We start from the raw sequence: 21,039 nt of genomic DNA on the forward strand, positions 1-21,039 counted from the left end.
AATACTTATAAGGAAATTCAAGTAGTTCAGTCATCTTTTATTGCTGGTCAAAACTGAGAAGTTTCTCCATAGTTGTTTATTTTTTATTTTGACAAAAAGAAACAAGAATATCTGTTGAAAATTGTCTTGCTTTATTTAAAGGAAAGGCTGAATAGCAAGCATGGAATTCACCTGTTTTGTTCTAAACTTTACACATTGAAAGGATAACTTATGTTGCATCTGATCATCCTGTTTTGACATCTATTTAAATTAGAAAACCTGTAAACTTAATTCGACAACAACAAAAAAAAAATAGGAAGTTATTTAAAGCAAAAATGCATTTCTCCTAATCCATTTTCCCTAGTCTTTGAGTTAAACAGATAGTGGTTTTGGGAGAAGGAGGTTAAAAAATCTAGTTTTTAAAAAATACCATTTTGGTTTGGTTTGGTTTGTTTAAATAATTCTCTCTGGAAATCACTTTCCCTGGAAAACACCAAATCAAAATCTCCAGTTTCTTCAGTCACCCATAGAAAATATCTCATCAAAACTTTTACGTAAAGGAAAGCTGAACAAGAAAATAAAAATTCTCCTAGCTCTCCCTTCTCTAATATCATGTCAATCATAGTCTGATTTTTGGAGAGAATGAGCTATAGAGGGGCTGATTGAGATACTGAGCTTCTAAAATAGGTGTAAGACTTGCCTCTGACAAGTGTTTCTACCACAAGAGAGGCAAGTTGGCCACATGGCAGACTATGGGTTGGTGTGTCCAACTCTCATGGTTGGTGACCCACCCATGTGTCCCCTCTTTGTGCGGACACACAGCCCCATAGTCGTGATCCCAGGTGACTGAAGATAAGCCTTCATACATTCTATCCAACCCTGCCCAGCAACTGCCACCGCCGACTGAGCTTCTTAAAACACCTTTCAGCAAAATATTGAATTGAAGAAAACAAAAAGTGGTATAACTTTTCTTTCTCTGTACCACCCCCCCCAAAAAAAAAAATGTTCTTTACTTTGTGGAAACTTCTTTTTTTTGAAAACACGGGAAAAAAAGTATAAGAGAAGTAGGGAGAAGTGTTTCAAGTCTATCCTCTGGAAAGCAATTTCTGTGATTTGAAAAGAGCTGTGGCACTTGATATCTACTGAGGATTTGAATCAGTAAAAAAAAAATGGTGTTTGATTTTCTCTGCTATGATCACTGTTGCAACCTGGAGTCATTAAGTGCCCTGTGTTTGATTTCAGAAGCTGTGCAAAAGAGTGGTTGGACCAGACAGTAATCACTATTTAGTGAAGCACTTACGGACAGCCAGTGCAGTAGGCCAAAAAATCAAGCAGGCCATGGATCATAAGAGTCCGGACCCCAAAAACCATTTTGGAAGAGCTAAAGTTGTCCCAAAGAAAGAAGTTTTTGCATCACCTTCCTCACAACCATCTTCTGAAGCTTTTGCAGTACCTCTCCCACCAGATACAGAAGACAGTGACAGTAGTCCAGTATCCAGTGTTTGGCAAAAGCCTACGTATGTGCATGTGGACTGGAATGAACAGGATTACGGAAAACAGGATGAGGTAAGGCAGGTACCAGAAGAGAACATAAATCCTCCTCAGTCTTAACCCTGTGTTTCACTTTATGCCACAAAATTAATTCCCTTATCTCCTTGGGCACTCTGCACTTGTTAGGTCTAAGCAGAGGAGTACTTTTGGGATCAGGGCCAAACAGTCATTTGTGTAACTAGGAAGACAGATACATGCAATTAATCTACAGGCATAAAAAATACAGGTATAAAAAGGAGAATGGCAACAGCCTAGCAACCAACTTGATGTGCATCATGTATCTGTTTCGTTGGTAACAATTAGAAAATTTTAAATGGAAACCTTAAAATCTGAGATATTTTGTACCTGAGCATCTGCTACCTTCAACAGAAACATGAAGAAAGGTTAATAATAACCTGTGTTGAATATTTAGCAACAAAACCAGGTTGATTTTAAGTCTGTGTCATAGTTAATGGAGTTCATTGAGAATGGTTAAGATTTACTAACTAACAAACATGACAACGAAAATAGTGAGGAGGGGTTACCAGTAAGTTTTTTTTAACACCTGCCTCCACTAATGCATGCTGTCTTTCTCATCTTGAAAGACAAACTTGATCTGGTTGATTAAATCTGTTTGATAGCCATATTTTCAGAGGTGGCTTCCTTAGACAAAGGTTATGGCGAGAAACTTTTTATTTTCTTTTCAAAATACCAGATATGGATGCGCCTGGCTCATTAGGGTCTGTAAAATATTGATGTTCTCAAAATTGCATTTCTAAATGCAGCAGTCTGACTGCAATATGGACAAAGGAACTGGGAGAAGAGATCAGGCTAATCTTTATACAATTTAACTGGGGATGTTTAACAGCAGGTAGAACAGTTTTGTGAAGGGTTGGAAAATATTCAGATCATTTTTATGAAAATGAAGAGCTTGTGCTAATATCTGGCACATGTATCAAAACCAAAAAATGACAACAATCAGTCATTTAAAACAAATCACTCATATGCATCCATTACCCTAGCCTGAAGTGAGGCGAAAATAGAAGAGCCATGATGACCTGAAAGATTTTAGCCACCTGTTAAGGTTGCTACAGCAGAACGTTTTGGGTGTCTGTGCACAAACTAAATCTTCAAACTTCAAAACAAAGATTTACTAAGCTATTCTATACTAAATTATCTTATTATTGGGACTAGTCATCATTTGTATACACGAACTTCAGCAGATCTGTAGATGAGTGGAAGAAAAAAGCAATTATTAAAAAAAATAATTTCACAAAGCATAGTTAGCAATGAGGTCTCCTTTTAACTTTACCTTTTCAGGATAGCTTACAAAGTTTGGTATTTTTACTAAGGATGGCCACTGAGCCAACTTGAACTGATTCTGTCATGTTTACAGACACCTGTTTGTAACACAGATGTGCAAGGATGCACAGTGATATGAAGTACAGCTTGATGACAGTACATAAGGGTTACTAGAGAATGATGAGCTGGAAAAGATACCTAAAAGTTTATTTGTGGAAACAACTTATTTTAAAATCATGGAAAATTCATTGTAAGTTTAACTCTAACAGGCAGCAAAGCATACCTTGTACAATCAATATGAGGAAAAGATCCGACCCTGTATTGATCTCGTCGACAGCTTGAGAGCTCTTGGAATAGAAAAAGACCTAGCTTTGCCCGCGATCGCAGTGATCGGAGACCAGAGCTCTGGGAAAAGCTCTGTCCTAGAAGCCCTGTCTGGTATTGCTCTTCCGAGGGGAAGTGGTAAGAATTCACCTTCTCAGGATTTTGCTTGCATTTCATTTTGATGACGTGGAAGGTCTTTTTTTTTTTTTCCTTTCTTTTTTTTTGGTCTAGGAGTGGATAACTCCATGACTGAGACTATATCTAAATTGTGAAACTCCAGGGGCCTTTTCAGCTCTGATTTCCAGTAGAAGAAATAGATGTGCAGGTGGGGCACTGCAGAGTAACTCCAACATGATACATGTTGTGGGTGATCAAGAGAATAGCAGTAAGAAGAACATAGTGTAGTCTACTTGTCCCAAACTGTGGACAGACTGAAAGGAGGCATCAGCTGAATCTGTGCATTTCCCAGCAAAGATGGGTACAGAAGAGTATCAGTTTTACATGGAAGTCTAGTTTTGAAGTGTGTTTTTGGGGTTGGTTTGGGTTTTTTGAACGAGGTTTTCTTACAGATACTTAAAAAAAAAAAAAAATATATATATATATATACACACACAAATATCTTTCTTTACAAACACGTGCCTTGGATGTATTTTAAGTCATACAAGATTGTTGGAAGACTTTGGAACTCAAAAAAATTCACTTTCCAGCTCTGTATGTGTGTGTGAGTGTATACACACACATATAGGTTCTCAAATTCTGTATGATTTGTCAATACCATCGAGTCTTCCAGGCTGGACTTGAGGAAAAGCTTTTCACAGGATGTAGGTGCAGCACTGAAACAGAATGTCCAGGGTGGTGCTAATCTCCATCCTTGGAGATCTCCAAGACAAGATATGGCTGGACAGAACCATGGCTGACCTCATCTAGTGCTGGTGACAGTCCTAGTCTGAGTGGGAAATTGGATGAGAGCCCTTTTGTCTCTTGGAACATTTCTGTGTCTCTGTGTGAACTATTAGGCAACCTGATGTAGGCCACGCAGTCCATGGCTGTCTATCATGCATAACAACTGCTGAGGGAGTTAACTCTGTCTTTGGAACTGTTGCAGGTATTGTTACTCGATGTCCCTTGGAACTTAAAATGAAAAGAATACCTGCTGACCAGGCATGGAAAGGGAAAATTTCTTACCGTAACATCAGCAGAGAGCTCCAGAATGCCTCTGAGGTGGAGAAAGCAATAAGAGAAGGTGAGTTGTAATGTATTGTAATGTATTCCCCACTGATTTGGCTCAGTCTCCTCCGAATCCTTTCTCCCGTTGGGCTGAGCGGCAGTCCCCAGGCTAACACGGGAATTGTAGACACAAGTGACACCGAAAGCTGAATTCAGAGCAGAAGATGGGGTAACATAATATAGCTCTCTCAAGAGAGCTGTACTACTTACTGCTTTAGTGGTGAAGGGGATTCATGATGTCCAATAAATGCTTGGGCCGTGTCCTCATCCAGATGCCATCTGCCTGGTTTCAGGAGGTTTTTTGTCAATTTATAAACTTGCAAAACTCTAAAAAGTTTCTGACAGTTCAAAAGCTCATGGAATGTTTGAGGTGTCTATGGCTGGAAATCCTATTATTTGGCAAAAATTGCAAGAAGACAGCATGGCAAGCATATGGGTCTTCTGTCAGCTAGAGGGACCACAGCCTTCAGCATTACCCATCCCATGTCACAGCTTTACTGTTATGGTACTCCATGCAGTATGAGAAGACATTTTTCTCACCCAAAGGGTAGTAAGCACTTGCCATAAATTTGAAAGTTGGGTGGTCCTTATTTCCTTGACTAGCACAGCTCTAAAACATTGCTATTCATCTTACTGTTTTTTCATTAACTTTTCAATATATTAGTTGTGTATTTTCAAGTTATCCTTCCAAAACTGGCAAGGTAAGTGGAATGAATGTATTAAGCTAATTACAGAGCTGAAAATCTCCCATGAGAATGACTACAGGGTTTACCTGCTCCTTTGTGCTGTCCGTAATTCTAAAATTATTGCATTATAAGACCTAGGATGAATCACTTGATCTCTCAACCTCACTATCAAAGTGTGAAGAATATAGAATAACACCTAATTTGTCTTTCAAGGCAGCCAATCAATGCCTAAAATGTGTCCTGATGTTGAAGAAGCTTTAGTGCAACTGCCCAGTATCTCATCTGATCACTTTCACTGTGGTTTATTTACATGTATTTTGTCTCCATAAAGGAGAGTCCATAAGTATATGCTCTGTAGAACATTACAGTTCACATTCCAAAAACACTCCACATATCCATGTATTGCATAATAATTTCCTTAGATTTTTGCTAGATCTGAAAAAAAACAAGCCTAAAAGAACCTTAGGTGGTAGCAGATACTTTATGATGTCATTGTGTTCAGCTTCATTTTCATGCGTTTTCTGAAGTTTGTATTCATCATCTTGCTCTTTTCTCCTTACAGCCCAGGATCTCGTGGCTGGTACTAGAGGTGCCATTAGTGGAGAACTAATTTCCCTAGAAATTCGGTCCCCAGATGTCCCAGATCTGACATTAATTGATCTTCCTGGAATTGCCAGAGTGGCTGTGGGAGATCAGCCAGAAGACATTGGGGAACAGGTAAAACTCAGTTTCTTAGTCTGACCTATGCACAAGGTCACTTCTGCAACCTGCCTCATACGCAAGTCTTTGCTATAGGACACTGAAGTAGTTCTGGTGAAGGTACACTAACAAACAGGCCTATTTTTCAGGCCAGGAGTTGCTGATAGGAGTCCAGGATCTCCTGTCTGCTGTATTGTGCAGGAGGGAGCTGCCCATGCTAGCCATGAAGGAGCCACCTCATGTGCCTGGCACAACCTAGCAATGGCAGCATGGAATAACCCAGCCATGTGGACCCTGAACACAGTGCTGCCCCCTGCCCCTCAGCTAGACTGCAGTCTGGAAGCTAGATAAATCCCAAAATGACTTGTATCTTACCAACTTTGTGGATATATTTGGCAAAGGTGAATACATCTGAGTTCTTGTAAGCTCTTTTGGAGCAAGGCAGCAAATTGGCTCTCATACAGGATTGGGGCTCTGTCATCCCTTACTTACAGGGCACATCAGAATCAGATCCTTCCTGAATTTTCTCATCCCTTAAGGGATCCCAGCAGACCCTTTTTGAAATAAACAAAATCTGTATTAAAGTGAAGGGGCTTTCTACTCTTCTTCTGTCTCTTTTTAAAAGAAACGCTGGGGAATGTAAATAAAACCCTAGTTGGACAAGGCCAGCTGTGAGGGTGATGTGTAGGAGCTGAGTGTATTGTTTATCCTAGAATACCTAGAATGTCCTAGAATAGGAACGTGGAATAAGAGTAGAACAAACTAAACTAAGCATATCAATAAAATTAGACAAGATTCGATTATCTGGGCTTTACTCACCGGGAGAAGAGTAATTTCATTTCACAATTAGATAGTAATCTTTCTATTGCACTCAGAAGAAAGCAGCAGGTGTTACATGATCCGCACATTTCCATCATCCCCAGCAGCCTGCATGCTTCAGAGATGGAGGCTATAGCATTGTGGCATGTCAGAAATTGGGATGGATAGATGGATGGTAGAAAAGAGAGGTGCCGTCATTAAAACTCAGGAGAAAAAAAAAAATTAACTTGCTTTGGTATAAGCACAATAGAGCTGTGTGAACCTTTTGCCACAACACACAAACTGTGAGAAACTCTTCTAGTTTGGCATTGAGACATAGGAACAACTCCAACCAGACATTATGTGTGATTTTTTTTTTCACAAATATTCCACTGAAATGTAAGCCAAAGACATTTGTTCTCCTTTCAGAGATCCGGTTTTAGATTTACCAGCATGATCTAGCTTGTTTTTTTCCATGCGTACCTAGACATCAGAACTTGTTTTTCTTACATGTGATTATTTATGAAATATCTTTAATATTTCCGTAATGAAAGATTATATGCATGAGAGCTTAAACGTTACATAGCTTTCAGGACAGGCATAAAAACAGTCTAGTCTCCTTCAAGCAAGATGTTTGGATTTATCTTGACATAGGAAATGAGGCTGCATTCTTCTGCATTTCCATGCCATCCTTTATCATGTAACACTATCCTCAATATATGTAATCAGACAATGGTCATATCCTACATGCAAGAATCTGGTTTCACTGAATTTTGTTACTACTATATTCTACTGCAGATCAAAAGACTACTTAAAAAAATTATTGGCTGCAAAGAGACACTCAATTTGGTAGTGGTGCCATGTAATGTGGATATTGCAACAACAGAAGCACTGAAAATGGCTCAAGAGGTGGACCCCAGTGGAGAAAGGACACTAGGTGAGGCAATTTTAAACTACAAGTTGAAAAAAGTGCAGATCTTCTTTTCCATGAAAGTCTAATGTTCTGTATGCCACACCAGATCTGTGAAATTACCTACTAGAAATAGGGAAAGAAAAAACACAAAACAAAACTAAACAAAAAACAAAACAAAACAAAAAACCAACCAACCAAACAAACAAACAAAAACAAAACCAAAAACAAACAAAAACAAAAAAACCCAGCCTAAATAAACTACTTAGAAGCTGGACTTGACCAGCAGCACTAAGAATCCCTCAATTTTGAGTCCTGCTGGCATTCATGTTACAAGTAACTGGAAATTGAAAATATCAGAGTTAGTAGTGGAAAAACTTTGCTGCTGCCTGTTAAAAAGAGTTTGCAAGGCCAAAGACATGGTCTGAGGCCAACTGCAGAGCGTGTTTTACAGCGCAAGGCCCAGGGGCTGAGAGCTTTCTAGGTGAGAGAAAATGAAACGAAGTACATGTTCCCATTCTGGCAGCGGGGTGTCCTGCTGCACCTCTCTCACCTTTAACTTGTATATTTGACTAACTTTCTCTCTGGGTAACTACACAGGGATCCTAACGAAGCCTGACCTGGTGGACAGAGGAACAGAAGAGGCTATTGTTAACATAATACGAAACCTGGTCATCCCCCTCAAAAAAGGTTACATGATTGTGAAATGTCGTGGGCAGCAGGACATCCACAACAAACTGACCTTGGCCGCTGCAATCCAGCAGGAGAGAAAATTCTTTGAGAGTCACAAATATTTCAGGTATTTCTTGCAGGAAGGACCTAACTGTAAACATATTAAAGTAATTTCTAAGCTTCATGTTGACTTACTGAGATTTAAAATAGGGTTACAAATAGGTAGTAATTATACTCGCTATTTCTCATTTCCCATCTACTGTTGCATTTCAGGAAGCCAGAAGAATTTTACATGTCAAATAATCTTTGAAAATGTATTTTGGATGCAAGTTCAATATATACCTCTCCTTCACCCTGGGAGAAGTGCAGTGAACTTGAGAAGTTCAGAATAGTCTCAAAGAAGTCAAGTTAAGCAATGAGCACTTCAAGTCAAGCACTGAAGTATTTCTGTTTACTGGAAAACATGGTGAGAGATGCTACCTGTGCTGAGGCCACAGATTTCCCAGATGATGGCTCAGCAGCAAATCAATCATAATATGGAGATCAGCAGGTGAAAAGGGTTTTGAATCAGTGTACTTCTCACGTGCAGAAATAATACAGCAGTACATTAATCTGCTGTTAGAAATTGCTATTTTCAGGTTCTTCTTTGCCTCCCTTTGCCTAGCCAGTAGCAGAAGCTATCAAACAACTCTTGCCTAAAAGCTGTGGTGCCCAGAGGGTCCTGGGCTGGTGCTGGATATGTGCTAGCGTTCTCTAGAGGGCCCTTTCATTACTCAATTTGTGTAGCAGAAATGTGGAAAAAAAAAAAAAAAAAAAAAAGAAAACAGACTGGAACATCAGTGCTGCCTCCTTGACCTGTACACACACTCTATCCAAAATCACCTTTTCCAATTTTTTACAGTATTCTTCTGGAAGAAGGAAAGGCTACCATCCCTCATCTGGCAGAGAAACTCACAAATGAACTTGTGGGACATATTATTGTAAGTACCAGAGGTTCAGTACTGGGCAGTTTCTATCAGTTACTATCTAAAAACAAGTTCAGTCCTTCAGCCTTGGATTGCAAAATATTTTTTTTTCTTTATATGCATAGGTACTACTTAATTATCCTTCAGTCCAGGAATCTGAGAACAAATTGAGCTGAGAGGTATGGAAACCTATGCTCTGTCCTCAGATTTGCCTTTAAACTGAAGATTGGAAATAGGCAAATTGTTTAATCTACTTGTGACTCATAACCTCTGCCTTTTCAATGGCAGCCATGATATTTCTTTTTCTATGTGAAGAGCATTGATTGGCTGAATGACAAGTTACTGCTGTGAGCTTATTAAAGTGCAATAATTTATATTCAACTGAAAAGGTCTTCAAAATTTAAAGATGCAATTGTTTTATTATATTATTATACTAATGTAGGTTAAGAAAAAAAAAAAAAATATATATATATATATACATGTACCTGTAAGTAATGTATCTTTTTTCCATTAAGTACAGGGAACCTCTAAATTCAGTTCTGAAGGAGAAAAAAAAAATGCACTTGTGTAACCTTACTTAAAATAAGCAACTAAACAGTGATGTTCAGTCAGGTATTATCAGGACTGGAGGGGTCACTACATTCCCTGCATCACCACCTCCCTGGCGCAATCTGTCAGGACACAGTTTTTGACTCGCAATAGGTGAAATTATGCCCTAGACTGCAGCTACTCTGCCTGCCTTGCAGTGAGGTCCAGCTTGATACCTCAGGGAGATCCTAACCCCATGCCTTTTCTCACTTAAGGCCATATTTGCACTTCCATGCTATCCCACTATCACACATGGGGATGCATGTGTGATGCATGGAACTCCTAAAAGCTGCAGAGACCATATGCAAGCATAGGTCACTCTTACAGGGATTTTGTTTCCTCCAAAACCAGATGTATTCAACCTACCTAAGTGTCCTTCTTTACTGTCTACCTCCCCAGAAAACTTTGCCAACACTAGAGCATCAAGTACGTGAGGTGCTCCAAAAAACATTCTACGATCTACAAAAGTATACAAGAGGAACACCCACAACAGAGTCTGAGAAGCTGATTTTCCTCACAGACGTGAGTATCAATATTGGTTTTGTCCTGGAGCAGAGTGTGGAGGTAAATATGGGGGTTGCTCATCTAAAGTTAGCAAACCGTCAGCATGGATCATCAGGGAGCTTGCGGCATTTGTCACTTAAGCATTTCGAAAGTAACATAGACAAACCTCTGGCAGGGTACACCACATCTGGAAAAATAATGGACTACAAGAGTTAATGGCCCCTTCTGGCAATTTTTTTTTTTCCCTGTGATTATGTGACAAGAGAACTGAACAACAATTCAGTTGATTAGTTGATTGGTCAAAATCAAGCATCTCAGAAAAGGAAAATTTACACTCCTGCCTGCCCAGCATTTTGAAGGATTTCCTTTGTTCACAGCACTCATAATACCATGTGCATTCAAAATACAGTTTGCAAGTCCATCTAAGTGTCTTCTCTTGGGGAGCTCATCCCTCACAGTAAGATTTTAGCAGGTCAGCAGAGATGTTCATGAAGGTTCATCAGCCTTCAAAGATTTCATACAACTCTGATCAATTAGAATTTAGTAAATGGTTCTAGGAATCCACAGGAAAACAAACCTAAAAACAGTGTCAAGTTCATCCTTCCCTAGTTGTGCTGGTTTTGGAAAAAACAAAACCAAACAAAGCAAAAACAAAATCAGGAGCTAAGAGCATAAAAGGTGCAAGGAAGGGAGGTTTCAAATGAACCATGTCCCTTCTTTAACGTCAAATGACTGTAGATTAACTTAACATATGTAAGTTAGTCTGACAAAATGAAACTTTAACACATTGCTTGTTTGTTCTTTAATTCATCACAGTTAATCAAGATCTTTAATCAAGACATCTCTCAGACAATGCATGGAGAGGAACAGCTGTTTGGAAATGAAATCAAGCTGTATACAAAAATCCGCAAAGAGTTTCAAACATGGGAATTGTTTATCCTGGAGTGTACTGAAAAGGGTAAGCATAGAAAACCATCAATTGCAGGTGACCCAAGATGCCATTTCCTTGCTTTTGATTAAGATACAGCATCATCAACAGGTTGTTTCAAGAAAGTGAAAATCAAAATCTGAGTATTCCTCTGCTGTAGTGTTAGGCAAGTTATGCTTTGGTCCTTAGGGACAAAGACCCAGATTGTGTTAAATGCTGGAAAGATCAGTGGATGTCTCTCTTCTCCCAGAAAAGCAACAAAAGCAAAACTCCGAACCCTGGCAGAGAATCAGCTGGTGATTCTCTGAACCATTCTTCTAAATAACAGCAACCAAACTGATAATAATAATACACAGTGTTTCAAAAAGACTGACCCAGTTTCAAAGCGGTATATTTTACTACGGCAACATGTCACAATTACATAAAAAATTACAAATGGTTTAATGAGTTATCATTTAGTAATCATTTGAAACTCTATGCCCTACCCTTTCAAGTGGTAAGAGTTTCATTCATGGACAGTTTGTGGTTGCAGAGACAGTAATTTCAAATTGGGTCCATCTTTTTGAATCACCCTGTATATTTTCATTTACAACAATTATGTTAGTAGTATTATTATTATTAGGAACGTTTTGGAATTTTCATAGAATTATAGAATCATTTTGGTTGGAAAAGACCTTTAAGACCATTGAGTCCAACTGTTAACATAGCACTGTAAAGTCTACTTCTAAACCATGTCCCTAAGAATTTCATCTATGCGTCTTTTTACCTTTTTTGTCCTACATTAGCTCTTGTTTAATGTGTGGAGAAAGCAATTCTGAGCTCAAAAAAATGACAGCGTTGTAAAGAGTACCCCTTTTTTTGCATCATCCACCTTGCTAATTGCTTAACTGAACTCAGTTCTAAACTGAGTCACAGGGTGACACATGTACACAAAACTGCTGTAAGCTCAACATCTTTTGCAGCATCTTTTTCACATCCCTCAGAGACCCCATCATTTGCTCTTAGAGATGAAATAGTATCAGCTGCCAGTCAAGGAGTAGCTCTTGAAACAAGTTCTTTTAGTCCTTGATGCACACCCATGTCAACATCATCAGTGACTCTAAAATGATAGGTACAAATAGGCTGCAAAGGGGCTATCAACCAGATACAAATATATATATATGTGAAGAAAACCAGAGAGACAGACATTGGCATATATCAGCGTCTCTTATGTCCCATCCATGAGGTACCAATCAACATGATTTCATGGAGGGGAATAAAAGAGTAAGACAATGAAGATGCAAAGAAATAGATGTAAAAATGGCAAAAAGCACCAGCAGAAGGATACAGCTTCTTCAGAGGACAAAGAGCAACTGAGGGGCAGAAGACATACAGGGCATTATATGGCATCTGAACCACAGTACGGAGTCCTCTGGGCACTTTTGTGTTATCCCCATTGATTTAAACTAATATGGCCAGCTTCACAATAGGATCAGAGTAGCAGCACACAGCTGCAGAGTAAATTCACTCACATAGCTTGAAAACTAGAAGTAGCCTTAGCAAGTCCTTCCTCAATGAAAAGCATTGTTATTAGCCACTGCTAGGATTTCTGAAGGTACAGATTATTCCGTTTAACTTCTGCTTTCTTATAATGAATTAAAGTAGTAAAAATAGCAGATACTTTGGATACCTGAAGCCTTGAACTTTCTGTTGTAAAGCTGAAAATAGTTCTTGTGGCCATGCTGCAGCTTTGCACTACCTTAACTGTAAAGGTACATATTGAGACTCTCAATGAGATACTCAACATTTACTTCTTTTTTTGCTTTTTGTCTCTTTTGTTTGTTTGTTTTTGTTATTATCTAGTCATGAACTTATCTATCTGAATGTTTGAAATTAATGTGTTCATGGCTTGACTTCGGTTTCTACATGTTCACTTGATCCATGATTCACAAATTTGACCCCAAAACAGATCAATATCAAAACCTTTCAAAGTGCTGAGAAATATATCTTTGCCTGAATGTGTAAACTAATTCCAAGGGCTATATCTTGTTTAAGATGGCAAATTTGTATAATGTTAACAGTGAAATATTGATTGTGATATCTTAAACAAAAATTGCTAGACAACAGTACATTCCCTGAAATAAGACTATTTAGTGAGTTTGGGGTTTTTTATTTCGTTCTGAGCTTTTTTAAATTCAGAAGTGACTGGTAGTGGCCACTTCTGTGAGTGGTGATTTGAAGGGATATTTTTGAGCCCTATCATCATTTCTGGATTGCTTTCTGTCAGTTAGATGCTTGATTCAGTGTGTGAGGTGGTTCACTCACAGAGTCGTAATGTGTGATAGCTCTGTTCTGTAGTAACAATAGTGCTTGAAAGGTCATCTCAGTAGTTGTTCTTCTCAAGAGCTTTTCAAAGAGAAGAAATAGACTTCTCTCTTAAATCTGGAATTTGTAAATTGAGTGACTCAGTAGTAAAGTGATGTCATTTTAATATTACAGTTAAAAAAAATGTACCAAGTAAAGCATGGAAATATGAAGACCAGTATCGTGGACGGGAGCTCTCAGGTTTTACCAATTTCAGGACATTTGAGGACATTATAAAAGAGCAAATCATAGAACTGGAGGAGCCAGCCATTGCGATACTGAACAACGTGATGGGTACGTCTCGCAGACCGCATGAAGCTTTTACATGGGAGACACTGGTGTGCCTGGCCATTTTTTTTTTTTTTCCTGGGATAAGTTCGTGTGTTTACTGCTGGAGCAAGAGCTTCAGCCAGGGTACTTAGGAGTGGGGAAGTAAATCTGATTAAGCCCGGGGGCTTGCTTCTTCTCTAGAGTCTCCAATCTGTACACGTGATCTCCAGACTTTGTTAATACTTTTCCTCGTGGCTCATGGAAGGGAGTTAGATAGTAATGGTAATAAATAACACAGTAAAGAAAAAGCATCATAAAAGTACCTGGTATCAGCCAAGTGGCTTGGTATTCCCAAGGCCAGGGAGGGGTATTCACAAACCTGAACTGGGAAACCAGATTCTTTGTCAATTCTTTGCATGATGTTGAATGTATTACACAGCAGCTGCTGGGGCTGGGGGAAAGGCTGCACAATTCATCCAGTAAAAAGCATCAAAGGAAAAAAAACATGTCACAATCCTAGCCCTCCTCTGTTTGCCTTGCAAGGCAGCTATGGTATCTGTGCCAGACTCAGTGCTCTGTATTGTATGTGCTAACCCCTCTTCCTGGGCAGGCCACTCAGAGGGGAAGATGCAGATGTGCTTACATGGCCAAGTGATGACACACTTGGTCAAACAGGACTCTAAGCACAGAATTTGCTTTATCAAAGAAATTCCAGAGATATTCAGTCTCTCAGGTGGTAAGTGGTTACAGGAGGTCTATAATGCTCACACTCTGGGACACAGACATCTAAATTCCTACATTGTGTTGGTAATAAAGGCATAGCGCATCAGTACAACTGCTCAGCTATTTCTGGATGAATACAGAAAATTAGTAGTTTTCCGAAGTCTTATACTAACACTAGCTTAAAAATTTCACTTGCTTCCCGACTTTGTTTCGTCTCTCTGTTCTTCCCTCAGGCCTGGTTGAAGAGAAATTTGTGGAGCTCACTAAACTGCATTTTGCTAATTTTCACAATCTAAACAGAGCTGCTAAGGTGAGAGACTGCCTATAACCTAAGATAAGACAAGAGCAAGATGTAATGGCACTTGCAAATACAGCAGTGCCTACAGTACCTATCCCACTGTATTACCTTATGTGAGCATAGAATTTCTTGCAGACCTGCGGTTTTTATAAAATAAGGAAGAGTTTGAAAACAATGGCATGTTTATAATGACACTAATGAAAGTGCGTTCTGCCTGTTGGTACAACTTTTACTAGATCTGAAACATACACTCCTCATTCATTTTGGTTACATTCTTGGTGCATACCACACAACGCAAAGAAAACCTGGTATGGCTGCCTTGAAGAGTTTATCGTTAGTTTCAAATTTAAGTTCTGCAATGTAAGCATGTGGGTAGCCTTAGTGCTTTTCCCTCTCTGAAAGGCAAGCCAGGATGTCAGACGGTGCAGCAATTTCATCTTTGATAACTGGGAGCAGCAAACAAGCTGAAAATCACTCAACCATGAGGGAGAAAATGACTGTTCACAGTTTGGGGGCTTGCCTGTTTTGGGTTGGAGTTAAATGATATGGATGTCACTGAAGACCTTTTCTCAGAAAGAGTTTTGGGGAAGAGATGAGAAGCAATGCTGGACAGCCAGGAAGCAGAGTCCAGTCACAGGGTACTGCTTAAAAAGGAAACTTAAATGCAAATGTGAGTGAAATAGATGGTTTGCTGCTTGGCTTGCACAGCCAAACCTTACTGAGCTCCCACACCAACCAGACAGCAAGCAAATAAGCTAGTTCAGTCAAACACAGAGGTGTTCAGAGAGGGGTCATAGCCATAATACAGTGAGAAGAATGAAGAGGGACGAAGTTTCAGTAGACACTGAAGATGAGGAAAAAAGATGGGATGTTTTCTTAGGGTTGCTAGGAAAGCATTTTAAGGAATTTGAAGAAGACTGAGGGTACCTTGCTGCCTCCACAGACTTTTAGATGAAAGTATCAAAAAGGCCAGAAAGCATTAGAATACTGCAATCAAAGTGCCAGACAGGGAGGGGTTACCCAGGGTTGGTTTACTGACAACAGATAGAAGACTGCAGTTTGTGAGAAGGACAGAAGGGGCAATGGAGTTCACATCAGTGCCTGCTGCCACTGCCTACTGCGACAGGGAGACACAAACAAAATGCATGCAAAAAATGAGGACAGGCTGCGGGTTGAACTCATGTCTGGCCATTGCTACCTTTTCTGATCCAAATACCAGGTTTTCATCGATCCCACTCATGTTTAGGGAAGGGACAAAACCACCACGTTTTTCTGCTCTTTCACAACAGAGGAACCAGAATGTAAAGCATTACTTCATGTTTCCTAGAACCCATGTAGGATTACACCAGGCTGCCACAAGGACTGTTGAACATTGTTCCCACCTTGTCATTCCCTGGGGATACTGCTAAGCACAAGCATCTTTGCAAAGGAAGGAAATCCCTGAGACTTTGTTGTTCTTTTCTTTCCTAGATCAGAATTGAAAGTATTCGAGAGAAACAAGCAGCAGAGGCTGAAAGACGCATCCGGATCCAATTTAAAATGGAGAGAATTGTATACTGCCAGGATGACATTTACATTAATGATTTAAACTCTGTTAAGGCAGAAAACATTACCAAAGGTGGCAGTGGGAAAGAGTTTCAGTTTGGACCTGTTTCAAATCAAGAGCCCACCTTTGTCCAGGAAATGGTTGCTCACACGAAGGCCTATTTTCATGTAAGTTTACAGACTACAGTACTTCTGCACCCTGAATGCTATAGCATATACCCCTCATCCACATCTCGCTTTAGTCAACCTGAGTCTTTCATACAATACTGCTATGCAGGGAAGAGTAACCAGAGGGTGTCTCTTGTCCAGGTATACACGTAGTTTCTATACAAATTAATCGGAGCTTCTGACCACTGATGAAAATGCCAGGACAAAGCTGATTTGATGGGCTCTTGTGAGCACAGTCCCTGGGGAGAAGCAGTTGCACACTGTGGGATCCAGTCATTAGACAACTAGCTCCTGAACTACTTGTCAGCTACTCCTCAGCTGGCATGGCTCCCTAATGTGGCTGTCCCTTGCCCAGGGAACATGCCATTGGCAAGTGAGTCCTCTTCTCACTCTCCTCCAGCCTTTCATGGAGAAGGGGTGACACTCTGCTGCCTACAAGGCCCCACGCCACTACAATACTCTCTTGCTGGCTTTCCTACAGGAACAAGAGTTTGGGGGAGGAAAGGACAGTCATTTACCAGCATAGAGGAGAGAATAGGATGGGGAAGAATCCTCAGTCCTGTAACTAGGAATTATTGTTATTCAGTTGATGGCAAGTCCCCTTCTCCAGAAAAGAAAGTAAGAGTCCTAGGATTGCTTTCCCTCACTGCAAGTTTATTTCATGGTTTTCAAATGACACTAGTTTCCACAAGCTTAACAACATTGTGTAAAGCACTTCTGCATTTGGCACAGCCTCTGAGAGCTCAGGTCAGCCTCAAGACCCTCTGCAGACTCCTGCTGACAGCAGAAAGTGGTGTCAGCAGTTTGCAGTCAGATCCTAGACTAATGTGGCAGGAGGAGCGCTAAGTGAAACGTTAAGTTAAAATGGATTCAGCTATCCATAGAGATCAGAGCACATATGCTGTATTGCAGATAGCTCCATAGAAGTCTCTGAAGACAAATGAGGTGTTTTAACAAAGACTTATGCCAAAGAAAGACAGCAAAGAGACCACGCAGTATCAGGATTTGCTTTTGATCTTTGTTTTGTAAAACTCCATCAGAAAGCAACAAGTGTAGTATTAATAATGCAGTGAGGTAGGTAGCAGTTCACCTTGAACTTCAATTGCAAGGTTTTGCACTTAAATGCTCAGGCTGCTCAGTCTGGTTAGGAGAAATTGGAAAGCAGGAGACAAAGGCAGAACTGAATAAGCTCTTCCCTCCTGCCTTGCTGGACTCTGCTATAACACAAATGTCTTAGATGCTAGTTACACATTTTTTGTAAATTCCCTAAGCGCTATTTTCAGCAATAAGGAATGCCAGGGCATGACATCTCCATGGGACTTTTGCATGGCCAAATACGCTTTGGATGAGATGGAAACTCATAAATGTCCATGGCCTTTAAGAATGGCATGCATGAACCTATCTCACCTATGGCAGACCTGTCAAGATTCTGGGTAGCATTGGCTCCAGAAAAACACCCATATTTAAAGCACCTAGGCTTCCTCCAGCCAGGGTCAGTACTGCCTAGAGAACTAGCAGGCTCAGTAAGTGCTTTAGCTTACTCAGCTGAATTGCTTGCTACTACCTAGACCTCCACAAAAGAATAGTCTTAGGTATTTTCACCTTGAGCTCAGCTCCATCCTTGTTCATGAGAGATTTTCAGGCACTGAGCTCCAAAAGTATCTAAAGCCAGAAAAACCTTAGATGTTTCTGGAAATTGATTGCCTAAACCCAGTAGGACCTGCAAATCAAAAGTGCCTCTAGCTGGTCTTCCCACTTCTATTTTCAAGTCATGTGCCACAAAAAGAAAGGAAGACAGCACCTCTGAATTTTAGCCAGTTTCTCAGGCATAAGTGCTCACCTGGCACCAGAAGGCCTGGAGGGAGTTCCCTCCCAGTGTTGGAGAGGTTTTGAACCTCTCATTGCCCAAGAGCATGAGCTGAGCGACCAAGTCCTGCAGATGCCTCTGGGGAAAGGGCGTCCTAAGCTCTTCTAGGTCCATCTGTTTCAGTTTGCACAGATAACTAAGACCAGATAGTTTGTCAGGTTAAAGAGATAATTTTCTCATTGAGGTACTGATAGATGTAATGTAGACACAGTGTAGTCTCACTATTGCTGAAGACATTTTCCCTTTAAGGCTAAAGCTTACTCCAAAGCTGTCTTACACTTTAAAGGACAACCATATTGTTAGAATACTATCTAAATACAGGAACTTACCACCTTTGGGAAAAATCACTGTTTGATATCCTGTACCATAACATATTATTAGTATTCAGAGAAGACAGGTTTGACGCCAGAAATTGTTCACAAGTATCAGGTATGTCCTCATACAGCTCTTACCAATGATAGGTTGCAGAGCTAAGCAAAGAACAGCCTGCCTTGGGTTTAGATTACAGAGGAAAAAAATGCAATAGCTGACATTCCCATTACTCATAATTTTTAGATCTTTAGGCACAAAATAGACTAATGGCAAATATATTTTATTTCCTGGAAGTACTCACTTCTTGAACAGTAACTCAATAACATTTCAAAAATATGCTGTCACTTTTCAACAGGTTACCTATATCCCCTTCCTTTTGTAATTACTTTCAGGAAACAATTCTTCTGCCTTTTTTTCCCCTTCTTGTAGGGAGCAAGTAAACGCCTCGCCAATCAAATACCTCTCATCATCCTGTCCTCTGCCCTTCATGACTTCGGGGATAACTTACAGACTGCAATGTTGCATCTTTTGCAAGAAAAAGACAAGTTGAGTCATCTCCTTCAGGAGGACAGTGAAGCTGCTAAACATAGGAGCTACCTCAGTCAACGAGCTAATCGTCTCACCAAAGCCTACCAATACCTGAGAGACTTCACCGCACTGGAGAGTTCTTAATTTTTCAGAAGTATTCTTCTGCTCGTATTTTCTAGCATTAATGAAGAACTTCATAAAATGCCCTAAAGATGCAATTTCAGCATAGACCTTTAATACTCATTTATAGTGTTACATTCTGCTTCATTGTCCATAATCATTTGCACATAAACACCTGCCCTTATGTAAAATGCTCCACTGGAGGAGTTGTGATTAAATAAATGTTATCCCATGTTGTCTGAGGATTGTGGTTTGTGATTTCTTGATGTTTTTTTTTTAAATGAAGATGAGGGCTTTCAGCTGTATAACCCACAAATCATAGAAATCAAATTATCTAATTTTCCTAGATGAAGTTTACTTTACAGCCCTAACAATCACTTGCTTCCCTTTGTGTTTTTGCCTATTTTGTTGTCCTTCTGGCCATTGCCTGAACAATGACTGTGCAAGCTGTCACCACAGTTGAGCCCCATCCCAGTAGATAGAGGGTGCACACAGCAGGCATGAAACAGTTCCAGCCTAGAGGGAAAAGAAAATCAACTCCACAGGATGCCATAGGGGCTGTTTCTCCTTTTTAAGTTCTCTGATTTTCACAGAAAGCAGAGAAAGAGATTCTTTCTTTTGGATTCCTGAAATATTGAGACTGATGAGCTATTCACTAGATGGCAGGATTTGAATGTTCAAAAGGGATTTTATCAGCCAGGATGTTAAACATTAAGGAGAGAGTCTCAGCATGTGGCTTGCTGCCTTTCTCCTTCTGTTCCCCAGGGCAAGGAGAAACTTTCCAAAACATCTTTTGTTTCATGGAAGCCACTGCAAAATAAAATCCTGCACACTGTACACACTGTATTCGTGACATTGAACCCTTGTGGGTCCCTTCCAACTCAGGACATTCTGTGATTCTATGACATCTTTCATATGGATGATTAATTTTAACAAGCAAAGCTGTGCTTTGTGTAGCAAAAGTGATGTCTTCATTCAGGTAAAAAAACAAAACAAAACAAAACAACAAAACACACCACCACCCAAAAAAACCAAACACAAACCACGGTGTCTGTACCAGTGTGATGTAGTAATGTCCAGGACACTTAGAAGAGAAGCCTTTCTTCAGGCTAGAAATGACAGAAAGTGTTTGCCCCTCTGACATAAAACTACAGCAGCAGAGAGCTGACTTCTGTGGCACAGTGTTCACCCTGGTACAGCATACAGCTTTCTTAACCCTGTTTAGCACTACAGCCAGTTTTCCACATTTCAGTATATTGTTTTGCTACTATTGACTTGCAGTGCTGCAGGTCAGAAATCAAAAAAAAGAGCCTGATATCAACTTATTTAATTCCTATTTTGAAAGTATTTTAAACTTGTTGACTACTTGATGGTATCCCCCAAGGCACCCTTGATGCTCATGTGCTGTTGAAAACACCCTCTGTCTCACACCTAGAGAAGAGAAGCAGGTACAAATTGCTTCAGGAAGCATGAGTGTAAATAACAAAATAGGGTGCAACTCCCTCAACCCACTGCCTTTAGGCTAAACTTCCTTGTTTAATTCAATTTCACATGTCAGAGTAATTTCATCAGACCCATCTACCAAAGACATCCAACATTCCTAGACACCTCGCTGTCTCTACCAGGGTTTGTTCAAGGACCTGAATTATTGGAATTAAAACAAAAGAGGATAACCCTCTTGTGTTATTTTGCTTTGGGATTTTTCTTCAGTTGTTTGAGGTTTTTTTGGTGTTTTGACTGGTTGATTTGGTTG

At 39.9% G+C, this 21,039-nt stretch overlaps 1 protein-coding gene across 1 annotated transcript in view; it reads left to right on the plus strand.

Annotated features, from left to right (window-relative positions):
- The window catches only part of LOC136102550 (interferon-induced GTP-binding protein Mx-like), a 22,369-nt gene extending 2,841 nt beyond the window's left edge, over positions 1 to 19,528 (plus strand). The window contains exons 2-14 of the mRNA XM_065839713.2: positions 1,222 to 1,545; positions 3,081 to 3,273; positions 4,241 to 4,378; positions 5,611 to 5,765; positions 7,344 to 7,482; positions 8,056 to 8,254; positions 9,029 to 9,107; positions 10,080 to 10,202; positions 11,001 to 11,142; positions 13,591 to 13,749; positions 14,682 to 14,758; positions 16,217 to 16,459; positions 19,068 to 19,528. Of these exons, the coding sequence (XP_065695785.1) occupies positions 1,318 to 1,545; positions 3,081 to 3,273; positions 4,241 to 4,378; positions 5,611 to 5,765; positions 7,344 to 7,482; positions 8,056 to 8,254; positions 9,029 to 9,107; positions 10,080 to 10,202; positions 11,001 to 11,142; positions 13,591 to 13,749; positions 14,682 to 14,758; positions 16,217 to 16,459; positions 19,068 to 19,310 (2,118 nt within the window). The 5' untranslated portion in view covers positions 1,222 to 1,317 and the 3' untranslated portion in view covers positions 19,311 to 19,528. The remainder of the gene's footprint in view (positions 1 to 1,221; positions 1,546 to 3,080; positions 3,274 to 4,240; positions 4,379 to 5,610; positions 5,766 to 7,343; positions 7,483 to 8,055; positions 8,255 to 9,028; positions 9,108 to 10,079; positions 10,203 to 11,000; positions 11,143 to 13,590; positions 13,750 to 14,681; positions 14,759 to 16,216; positions 16,460 to 19,067) is intronic.
- The last annotated feature ends 1,511 nt before the right edge of the window (positions 19,529 to 21,039 follow it).

Source organism: Patagioenas fasciata, chromosome 1, assembly GCF_037038585.1.
Source record: "Patagioenas fasciata isolate bPatFas1 chromosome 1, bPatFas1.hap1, whole genome shotgun sequence".
NCBI lineage: Eukaryota > Metazoa > Chordata > Aves > Columbiformes > Columbidae > Patagioenas > Patagioenas fasciata.